The sequence below is a fragment of the Rhinopithecus bieti genome, unplaced genomic scaffold (genome assembly GCF_001698545.2).
Source record: "Rhinopithecus bieti isolate Rb0 unplaced genomic scaffold, ASM169854v2 scaffold_21188, whole genome shotgun sequence".
Taxonomy (NCBI): domain Eukaryota; kingdom Metazoa; phylum Chordata; class Mammalia; order Primates; family Cercopithecidae; genus Rhinopithecus; species Rhinopithecus bieti.
This window is the reverse complement of record NW_016810096.1, coordinates 4-11,759: the sequence shown is the minus strand read 5'-3', so window position 1 is coordinate 11,759 and position 11,756 is coordinate 4. Positions and strand designations below refer to the sequence as shown.

Here is an 11,756-nt window from a genome sequence, read left to right as displayed (position 1 = left end):
TTTTGTTTTTTTTTTTTTTTTTTTTTTTTTATGGTTCCTAAGGAAAACAGTAGGAACGGCCCAAGACATTATCTAGGTACTCAATTTAATTTTTTCTGTTTTATGATAGTGTGATACTGGGATGGCTTAGACATTTAATTTTTTATTTAATTTCAACAATCAATCCTGAGTAATTACTGTGTGGTTACTCCCAGAGACCAGTTATGACCTCAGTGAGCAATCAGCTCAACAGGGATTGGCCGAGCAGAAAATGAACTCATCAATAGGGCATTATGTCCTAGGGTACTGAGGACAGTATAAAAGGGGACATAGGGACCCTGCCACACTAGCTCTTCAGTAGTTTCTGAACATCTAGACGGCAGGATGTAGAATAGGTAAGTAGAAATGCAAAGCAGATATTGCAGTAATTGACTAAAGCACTGAGTTAATGGAAGTGAGTGTGTAGTTTAGACAGTTACGGTGTTAGAGAAAGAGGTGAGGGAGGAGGGGCTTTTTACTGAGTTGGGATTCAGCTGGATATTCAGTAGAAGCAGAAAGTATGAGTAAAGTAGACGGTGGGCAGGGACTAGGAAACAGGACTTGTTTATTGGGGGGTTGATCGTACTTACCTGGTACGGAGCAGAAAATTCACATTGGAAAAGCAGTAGGAAATCAGTTGAGATTGTATTGGGATGAGGGGCTTGGTAGGGATGGAGGGAGGTTGGAGGTGGCACAAGGGAGGTCTGACTTAACAGTGAGCCCTTGTTTATGTCATTTCGCTTGCCTGTTGTCTAGCAATGAAAAACATTTACACCTAATCTTGAAGGTTACAGGAAGTTAATTGGGAAGGGAGAGTACTAAATGTTCAATGTAAAACAAGCAGTAACAATACTTAAAGTATTTTCCTTTTTTTCCTACGTGGTTGGCATCAAATTGTGTTTCTCTGCTCAGAAAGAGGGAGAAATTAAGAGGTTGAACAAGAAAAAGTACTGAACTCTCTGCCTTATCACTCTGGGGCAGGTAGGGTTACTTCCTAGGTGACTGGGCTATTGGAGTGAAGGCAAAAGCCAAACTCAACCAAAAAACCCCAAGTGCAAGGCAGAATTGGGGCAATCATTGAGGTTCTTAAGCTTCAGAGGTTCCGAGGAGCCCTTGTTTGTGGTTAAATGTCTGTGCAACAGCAGTCTTTACTCAGGTTACTCTGAGAGGAGGCAGCTGTGTGTACAAGAGCAGCTATGTTTCATCACAAAGTGGGCCCCATTTCTGATGAAAGACACAGAAGCTGCCCAGGTTTAGTCCTAGGCAGCTTACCTAGCCTCTTTCAATCTGTTTCTTCATCTGTAAAATGAAGGTGCTAAGTGTGTCAACCTCATAATAGGGTTTTTGTGATGTGTGCATATGACGTAACGTGTATCAAGCTCTTAGCGATAGTGGTTGGTATATAGTCAATGCTCATTATCACAGTCATTATTAATACTTTAAATAATACATTTATCGAATGGCCTGGGGAAATACTTCTTAAATTGCCTTAAATGGGATTAGATGCCCCTTTGGTCTGGGTTTGTACCCAGACCCAGGCCTAGGTTTGAACTAAATTGAATTTCTGGGTTTGGTGGCATGGTGGGCGTGGGGAGATGGAAGTGGGTGTAGCAGAGTAGGAGGCAATGGTGCAAGGTGTTGTGGCCATAGGAATATGAATTTCCAGGTCAGCATTTGGTTTAATTTGGCACCGAGTGTTATTCAAACAAAGCAGCGTTGTGAGTGGTAGAGGAAGGGAGAGGAGGAAAGTCAACACATTCTTGGAAATAAGATGTGGCTTTTGCTTTGCTATTTTGTTTTTTCTTCAGCTACAGATATATTTCTTTGCTCTTGGGCTCACATTGTAAATCCCTTCCAGTACATAGTACAAATCTAAATTTCAGAGAAACTTCTCTTTAAGATGACAAGAAGTTATCAAGACTTCCTTTGATCCTTGTTTTTAGTATAAGAACCCCTCAGTTGGGGTCATTTAGCCTAGGGAGAAATCTTTGCATGTACTTAGACACCCCCCTCCACCATGTTGAATATCTGCTATTTCCTAACGACTTTACCTCAAAGTGTTTGAAGGTGTATGTAGATGTATCATTTACCCATTCTCTCCATGTATTTGTGTATTAGGCCTTTCAAATTTTAGTAAAAAATTTTAGTATAAAGCCTGGCAGTGCAATAATTAATTTTCCAATAGTTGCTGCCTTGCACCTCAGACGTCTGGCAAGATGTTATAGGATCTGGTCCTAGGTCAATATTCGAAGCACAGGGAAGCTCTGTGTGACCAAGTCAATGGAACTTTCCTGTGTTCTGGTCCTGAGATGTATGTTTAGAGCAACGTTTCAAGTAGAAAAGTCTGAGTATTCATCTCTCCTCCACAAATACAGGTCTTTTTGCAATAGCAATAAAGTAAATAGCCACTTGTGATATTAAGCTTGTGTCAGTGATGAAGGGTTGGATTGCATAGGGAACTGATACAGCCTTCTAACCCCATTCCTCTAGAGATAACACATACTCACTTAACACTCAGTCTTTGCCCTCAAAGAGCTGACGTTTTTGTTGAGAAATCAGACCTTAACACGCCTCCTGTGCTGTAACAACATAGACCGATATGTTCACAATACATAACATTAGGTTTTAACCTCTCTGTAATCAGCTGGGTTTTGCTGGGAAAAAACAGGTGGCTGGAATATATAGTGCCTTTCTGTTTTAACATTTAAGAGGAGGTCACACTCACCAGGGATGAAATTTCCATAGCACTCTCTTTTTAAAAGTTTGCAGCGAATAGCTGAACTTACATTTCACTATTATGTAAAATACTTTCCCTCAACTTTCCAATTACTTAGGGGATAAAAGAGGAGAGGAATACTGGGGTTTTGCAAAGTCCTACAGGGAAATTCTAAAAGTCATTATTATCTTTAATACCTAGCTTAGAAATTCTTTCAACAAGTGGTAATTATTTTCCTCAATTCATTCATATTTCCCCTTCCTACCCCATAAAACAATGTTCACAAACCGAAAAGCACACAAGTGAGAAAAAAATCAGCCTAATTCCACCAGAGGTAAATTTCACTGTTCCTTTCAGTTTTTGTCTAAGCACACGTGACTGTATGTATTGCTTTGTAATCCGCTTTCTTTTTGCAAATATATTTCTTGTGGGTATNATGAAGAAAGCTCCACTAGAAGACCTATGAAATTTCCGACACTAGAACCTTTGTATATAGTTTTCGGTAACCTTCGGCAGGGGGCGCTTGGAAATTGTTGCCACTTTCCGGACAGCCTCCCGTACTTTACCCTCTAGAAAATTGTACAGTGTTTCCGGCCCTTCTCAGTTGTGGACGCTCGTAAGTTTTCGGCAGTTTCCGGGAAGACTCGGGGACTCCGCGTCTCGCTCTCTGTGTTCCGATCTCTCGGTGCGGTGGTGCAGGGTCTCGGGCTAGTCATGGCGTCCCCATCTCGGAGACTGCAGACTAAACCAGTCATTACTTGTTTCAAGAGCGTCCTACTAATCTACACTTTTATTTTCTGGGTGAGAGACGAAGGCGCCTGGGGCTGGCAGGGGATCCCGGGCTTTTAGGTGTGGGGGGGTGTGACCCTGAGTGGCGGGAGCTCAGGTCGGGGATGGGGTGGGGTTTGGGCGGCCATCGCGCCTGGGACCCTGACGCTGGCGACCAGTGACTGGGCCTCGAGCAAAGAGCTCAGGCATCTCGCTGGCGCTGGGGTCGGAGTGCGGGACGAAGGCAGCCGACAGGCTGAGCTGGGACCCAGACGTACCAGCGTTCGAGTTCGATACGGGAGGCGAGGTGGGCGTTAAGCCTCCAGAGCACGCAGACAGTGACCCTGGACATTTGCAGAGGCAAGCAAGGCTTGCCCGGCCCCATTGAGGGCTCACTTGCATAATAGTGTCTTTCTTTTCACTGCTTCATAAGAGAGGAGTGTTTCGCAGGTAAGTATGGGTATGCCTCCACTCCCGCCAGTCTATCCTTGTGCTTGCTTTTGTGTACCATTCCTTTGTACCCTGTGCTCATCCCTAACTGGAGAGGACGGGGGAAGTTTCTGGAATTCATAAAATCACTTTTTTTTTTTTTCACCTTCAAGGTTTTCTTCCTAAGGTTGGAGTAAGACAATTAAGGAAGTTTTGATCCCTAGGGTAAAATATGCCATGGGCTAGTGTTTACACACAAAAAGATGAATTTTAAGAATTTTGATAAGAAACCTTGTCCACGGCCTACTCTTGTGTGCAGATCTGCTCCTAACCCCTTCTACTCTTCCCCCTTGTCTGCCATATCCCAGCATATCACACCTATTGTGCTTTAAATACCTCATGCTTTGTGTTTTGAAGATGCTGCTGTACACAGTGCGTAACTGTTTGTATTCTCTGAATTCCCACATAGATCACTGGCGTTATCCTTCTTGCAGTTGGCATTTGGGGCAAGGTGAGCCTGGAGAATTACTTTTCTCTTTTAAATGAGAAGGCCACCAATGTCCCCTTCGTGCTCATTGGTACTGGTACCGTCATTATTCTTTTGGGCACCTTTGGTTGTTTTGCTACCTGCCGAGCTTCTGCATGGATGCTAAAACTGGTGAGTCCTTGTTTTCATTAGAATTGATTCTTGGTTTTAGAAAAGTTTTGTATGTTATAGGATTCCTTTCTTGGAACTGGCCATGGCCCTTTATAATTTTTCCTGTTCCTTATGAAAACTTGTTAAGTAACAGTTCAGCTGCCAGTTTCCACTTTCAAAATAGACATGTTGTTATTTTCCCTGCCCTTTTCAATGAAAACATGATGAACTAATTGAAAAGACGACGATTATTTTTTTTCTTTGACTCCCTTTGCAGCTGTGCTATATCTTATTTATGCTGACTTGGACTTTCTTTCTTATCCTGCAGTATGCAATGTTTCTGACTCTCATTTTTTTGGTCGAACTGGTCGCTGCCATCGTAGGATTTGTTTTCAGACATGAGGTAAGCCTGAATTAGGGAAGCTTAGCATGTTAAATTTATCCTCTAAGAGATAAAAATGGATTTATTTAAGCAGAAGAGTCAGACCTCTGTATTTAAACCTGTAGCTGACAGTAATGGCCTTCTTGTAAACATTCTGGTTCACTTCTAATTTAAAAGAAAATTTAGAAAATTGTAAAGACTGACAGTCACCAGAAGAAAATTACTTGTATTTCCTGTCATTTTTCTGTGTGTAAGTACCTATTAAAACAGAGATAGTACAATTTATAACTTTACTGATAGGAAAATATTCAAAGCACAAAATTGATAACCTTCTTATGCCTTGCATTTTGAAAAGATTAGATATACTTAATGCAAATCATCAAAAGTTTAATATTGGGCCAGGCGTGGTGGCTCACGCCTGTAATCCCAGCACTTTGGGAGGCCAAGGCAGGCAGATCACGAGGTCAGGAGATCGAGACCATGCTGGCTAACATGGTGAAACCCTGTCTCTACTAAAATACACACACACACACACACACACACACACAAATTAGCCGGGCATGGTAGTGGGTGCCTGTAGTCCCAGCTACTCGGGAGGCTGAGGCAGGAGAATGGCATGAACCCAGGAGGCAGAGCTTGCAGTGAGCTGAGATCGCGCCACTGCACACCAGCCTGGGCGACAGAGTGAGATTCCATCTCAAAAAAAAAAAAAAAAAAGTTTAATATTGAATTAGAAATCAGGTAAACTTGGGGTAGTTCAAATATCATTCGGTGAGTAGCAAAGGCTCATCAATGAGAGTTCTTATAAAGTGGTAGCACAGTCTCCCAAAGTGAGGTTTTGTAGCTTACAAATTCCATAGGCGTCGAATTTGTACTCAGTTTAAAGTGGAAAAAGATTAGCAGGGTGCAGAATACAGCAGTACTGCATGGCCACTCAGATAAATACATATTCCCACAGCACTTTGAACTTGTAGTGGTTCTCATCATATATTTTAATGTTTTGCTTAGTAGTCCCCTCAGCTAACCTATATCCCTTAGAGGACAGGATTGTACCATGGAAGTTAATTAGCATACATGTTGCTGCTGTCAAAGATATGACCATTGGTCAGAGTCAAGAACTTACTTGACCTGAAACCAAAAGAACTTTCTAGAGGATTTTCTTACTGACATTGTGTTTCTTTGCTATAGATTAAGAACAGCTTTAAGAATAATTATGAGAAGGCTTTGAAGCAGTATAACTCTACAGGAGATTATAGAAGCCATGCAGTAGACAAGATCCAAAGTACGGTAAGTGGTAACCACCACCTGGAGGGGAACACATTCCCTGCTGCCTCAGAGAAAAGAGTAGAATCTGGCTCCTAGATGCTATCCACTTGTAGGGGAAAGAAGTGTGACGTATTTCATTTTCCTCACATGTGCACCTGTTCTCTTCCATCCCTGCTTACATCATAGTCCGGCTACTGTTAGTACCAACTATAGCAGGAAAGTAAAGCCAATACAAAACTGTCATGCATGGTGCTAATCAAGGACCCAGTGCTCATCTCTTGAATCAATTCAGGAGAGAGATCGTTGAGATTAGTAAATGTTTTGAGCACAAATTGCAATAGAGGATATTAGGTTAAATGTTTGACTACAAAGTTGCAATACGAACTGTAAATGCTTTTGTTGGGTTTTTCAGTTACATTGTTGTGGTGTCACCGATTATAGAGATTGGACAGATACTAATTATTACTCAGAAAAAGGATTTCCTAAGAGTTGCTGTAAACGTGAAGATTGTACTCCACTGAGAGATGCAGACAAAGTAAACAATGAAGTAAGGTGCCTTTTAAAACTTTCTATTTGACAATATTTGAGGACTTAACTGAATGCAAAATTGACCCAGTTTTTAATTTTTTTTTTGAGACCGAGTCTCGCTCTGTCGCCCAGGCTGGAGTGCAGTGGCACGATCTTGGCTGACTGCAAGCTCTGCCTCCTGGGTTCACCCCGTTCTCCTGCCTCAGCCTCCTGAGTAGCTGGGACTACAGGCGCCCACCACCACGCCTGGCTAATTTTTTGTATTTTTTAGTAGAGACGGGGTTTCACCGTGTTAGCCAGGGTGGTCTCGATCTCCTGACCTCGTGATCTGCCCGACTTGGCCTCCCAAAGTGCTGGGATTACAGGCGTGAACCACTGCGCCCGGCCAGTTTTTAACTTTTAAATATAAGCTGAAATAAGGCAGGTAAGACTTGAGTTCAGACAGCTAGCAAGTAACACTTTTTTGTTTATTTATTATTTAGTACTTTTTCTAAAGATAGTGTTTCTCTGTGTCACCCAGTCTGAAGTGCAGTGGTGTGATCATAGTTCACTGGAGCCTTGAACTCCCGGGTTCAAGTGAAGTAACACTTTTAAATATATAATCCAAAAGGTGGAAATAGTTGGGAATAATTATTTGTTCTGTTGAGAACATATGGAAGAGAGTAGATTTCAATAAAATGAAAATCAAAGGCTCTGATACATACATCTTTCTGCAGAGGATCAAAGTATAGTTACCCCTAAATATATTATCTTCCTGCAGAGGTATATGATCAAAGTATTTATTACCATAAAGAAAAGCACAGGCTGCTTGTACTGTATTTAATCTTTGCTTTTTTCCTCCCATTAGGGTTGTTTTATAAAGGTAATGACCATTATAGAGTCAGAAATGGGAGTCGTTGCAGGAATTTCCTTTGGAGTTGCTTGCTTCCAAGTAAGTCTTTGTAGTTACTTAGGAAATATTTCATCCCTTAGGAAATATTTCATCCCTCTTGTAGGTGTAAGCTAGAAGATTTTCACTTTTTTTTTTTTTGAGTTGGAGTCTTGCTCTGTTGCCCAGTCTGGAATGCAGTGGTGCCATCTCAGCTCCCTGCAACCTCTACTTCTTGGGTTCAAGCAATCCTCCCACCTCAGCCTCCTGAGTAGCTAGAATTACAGGTGTGTGCCACCACGCCTGGCTAATTTTTTTGTATTTTTAGTAGAGATGGGGTTTCACCATGTCGGCCAGGCTGATCTTGAACACCTGACCTCAAGTGATCCGCCCACCTCGGCCTCCCAAAGTGCTGGGATTACAAGCATGAGCTACTGCATGCAGCAAGATTTTCACTTTTAAGGCTTAAAGTTTTTGCTTCAGGGGCCTGGATAGTGAGGACATTTTTAGGGAAGTCGCATTTTCACAAAACTCTCAGTTACTGGTCACAGTATAAAAATACTTTAGGAGAAATACCTGATGTAGATGACGAGTTGATGGGTGCAGCAAACCACCATGGCACGTGTATACCTATGTAACAAACCTGCACGTTCTGCACATGTATCCCAGAACTTAAAGTATAATAAAAAAAAAAAAAAGAAGAAGAAAAAAAGATTGAGAATTAACTTGCAGCAGTACATATCTTTTGAAAGCAGTTAACTGTGGAAAGACTCAGTGCCCTCTTAGTTATGGCAACTTTCCAGTATCATAGTTCATGAAACAAAACATTAGATAGGAACCTTGGTTCTCTCTGCAGTCAGTCAAGATTCTAAAATGTTATTAGGATCTTTCCTGGGCTGCAACTGCCTGATGAGTTGCATACAAGTTCCAACCTATTACAATTTAGATGATGCTACCCCCATATTCATTATGCACCAGTTGTTTTGGGTTGATTCCACGTTGTAGATCAAATTATGTTTCTCAAGTTGTGTTTTTCACTGTAGCATGAAGTTTGTTTTATGGCTCTGAACGATTTTCTTTTTTAGATTAAACACTAGAAATAAGACTAATTCAAGTTTAGTCTTGATATATTTTTAAAGTAGCAAGCAAAGCTATATCTAAATCTATGCTAATGCAGTAGCCACTAGCCACCTTTGAGTTGTTATAAGTTATTAAATAAAATTAAAACCTCAGTTTCCTGGAGATTTGAAATACTTAGTAACCATGTGGCTGCTGCCTACTATATCAGACAGTACAGGGATTCTAGAATGTTTTCATTACTGTAGCACTGCTCTGGATCTTTCCAGGAAAATCTCTGCCCTCGTTGATGGAGATTTCACTTGTTAAGATACTTACTGAAAACCATGTCTTTGTTTTTTCTGGGAAATGAGAGTAAGAAAAGTTTCTCCAAAGCTTGTGACTGAATCTTCCTTGAGTGACAGTTTGCTGGATTTTCCTTTGGTGAGAGTTGTGAAATTCTGGGTCATAGTGGCAATAAAACTTCACTTACATTCTTTGAATGTGATCTAGATGCTGCAGAGTATTAAACATAACTCTAGAAAAACTCAAGGAAGAAAATTTATAGGCGAATTACAAGTGAGAGGGGAATATAGTTTGAGGTCTTCAAGCTGTTTTGTGTATGTATTTAATTTTGTTCCTATTTTATTTCTAGCTGATTGGAATCTTTCTCGCCTACTGCCTCTCTCGTGCCATAACAAATAACCAGTATGAGATAGTGTAACCCAATGTATCTGCGGGCCTATTCCTCTCTACCTTTTAAGGTGCGTTCATTTTGGTCCTCAGCTCTGGTAGTGTTGATATTTATTCTAGCCTGTGTATATGCTACATGGACTAAGTTTGCCAAGAACGTCTTGTCTAGTAGTATATTTAAATCTAGCTGGTGCTATGTAAGCCCTGTGTAGGCAGGTTAGGTCTCTATACACAGGGCATGGTCAGAAAGTAATGACTTAGCTACAGCTTATCTATGCATGCTCTCTGTTTTTATGCAACAGAAGAGTCCCCGTGTGGGTTTATATATTTACATACACATGTTAGCCTGGAGATCATAAGTGGTCCCTTTTCTAACATGTTTCAGCCTAGAGAGAGGAGAAGCAAAGAATCCCAATAATGACCTTACTTGTGAGGTTCCCTGGCAGGTGCACTCTGCTCATCACCAATATTGACATTTTCTCTAGTCCTTTTCATAGTTTTCATTTACCACAGTCCATCAGTCGTTGAGAGTGCAGCTTTCTTGGTAAAAAGATGTTTTTGGTGGGCTATCGTTCAAGCCGTAAACTCATCTGGTCTAGTAGGGAACCAGATTTTGGGAAGACGTGTGTTTCAACGGCATTAGTATTTGAGTGGTAAAATACTGTGAGAACTGTTGTTGACTGAATTGATCCCTAGGGCACACTTTGCATTTTACTTGAGCCACTGACTAGGAGCACATAGGAAGGCCTTCATTAGCAGGAATAGATTAGAATGTATGTAAGCAAATACGGATGTTGAAATTTGGGTAACAAGTACATTAACTGTTTTTGTTTAATTTTAGGACATTTAGGTTCCCCCCGTGAATTAGAAATTGCCTGGTTGGAGAACTGACAACACTACTTACTGATAGATCAAAAAACTACACCAGTAGGTTGATTCAATCAAGATGTATATAGACCGAAAACTACACCAATAGGCTGATTCAATCAAGATTTGTGCTCGCAATAGGCTGATTCAATCAAGATTTGTGCTCACAATAGGCTGATTCAATCAAGATGTGTGTTTGCTATGTTCTAAGTCCACCTTCTGTCCCATTCATGTTAGATCGTTGAAACCCTGTATCCCTTTGAAACACTGGAAGAGCTAGTAAATTGTAGATGAAGTAATACTGTGTTCCTCTTGACTGTTATTTTTCTTAGTGGGGGGCCTTTGGAAGGCACTGTGAATTTGCTATTTTGATGTAGTGTTACAAGATGGAAAATTGATTCCTCTGACTTTGCTATTGATGTAGTGTGATAGAAAATTGACTTCTCTGAACTGGCTCCTTCCCAGTCAAGTTTATCTGGTTTGATTGTATAATTCGCACCAAGAAGTTCAAATGTTTTATTACTCTCTGTTGTGATGAGAGACAGAGAGTCACATTGTGTGATTTAATTTCAGTTAGTCAATAGATGGCATCCCTCATCAAGGTTGCCAGATGGTGATAACAGTAAGGGACTACTGATGTTCTGTGATACATCAGGTTTCAGCACACAACTTACATTTCTTTGCCTCCAAATTGAGGCATTTATTATAATGTTCATACTTTCCCTCTTGTTTGAAAGTTTCTAATTATTAAATGGTGTCGGAATTATTGTATTTTCCTTAGGATTTCAGTGGAACTTATCTTCGTTAAATTTAGCTGGTACCAGGTTGATATGACTTGTTAATATTATGGTCAACTTTAAGTCTTAGTTTTCGTTTGTGCCTTTGATTAATAAGTATAACTCTTTTATACAATAAATACTGTTTTCCTCTAAAAAGATCGTGTTTAAATTAACTTGTAGAAAATGTGCTGGGATGGTTGTTGTTTTCCACTGAGAACGCTAAGCCCTGCATTTCTACTCAGAGTACAGTTTTTAGATGTGAAATATAAGCCTCAGGCCTTAACTCTGTATTAAAAAAATTAATGTTCTTGTTTAAAAAAACTGTTCCCATAGGTACAGCAAACCACCATGGCACATGTATACCAATGTAATAAACCTGCACATTCTGCACATGTATCCCAGAACTTAATGTAAACAAAAAAATCTTAAAGTGCAAATATTAAAACTGTTCCCTGTGAAAAAATTATATTCCATGTTATAAAATACCATATGATTAGTGTTCTCCTAGAGATCAGACTTTTTTGATTGTATAGTTTGCATTAAAAAGTTGTATAGGGAGGGATGTAACCTGTATCTTCAGGATAACAAGGAAATAAGGAAAATAATAATTACTAAAATTTGAGTTGAAGTCAGGGAATTATTTCTTTGGTTTTGAGTCTTTTTATACATCCATTAGTAGAACCTATCTAGTCTGATTGCCACAGTCCTTGAATTGATGGTAAGGGGGAGTTAGTTACAGTTGGAAAAAA

General features: G+C 40.3%; 1 protein-coding gene across 3 annotated transcripts; it reads left to right on the top strand.

Annotated features, from left to right (window-relative positions):
- Positions 1 to 3,170: 3,170 nt before the first annotated feature.
- On the top strand, positions 3,171 to 11,163 carry TSPAN6 (tetraspanin 6). Of its 3 annotated transcripts, XM_017891284.1 has the most exons (9): positions 3,177 to 3,350; positions 3,936 to 3,952; positions 4,401 to 4,589; positions 4,897 to 4,971; positions 6,139 to 6,237; positions 6,629 to 6,763; positions 7,592 to 7,675; positions 9,324 to 9,432; positions 10,203 to 11,163. In XM_017891284.1, exons 3-8 carry the CDS (start codon positions 4,578 to 4,580, stop codon positions 9,390 to 9,392), a joined length of 474 nt encoding a protein of 157 aa, XP_017746773.1. In that variant the 5' UTR covers positions 3,177 to 3,350; positions 3,936 to 3,952; positions 4,401 to 4,577; the 3' UTR covers positions 9,393 to 9,432; positions 10,203 to 11,163. The 3 variants fall into 3 exon arrangements, with proteins under 3 accessions (XP_017746772.1, XP_017746773.1, XP_017746771.1); XM_017891283.1 differs by lacking the exon at positions 3,936 to 3,952 and having other exon boundaries at positions 3,171 to 3,350; XM_017891282.1 differs by lacking the exon at positions 3,936 to 3,952 and having other exon boundaries at positions 3,177 to 3,535.
- Positions 11,164 to 11,756: the final 593 nt, after the last annotated feature.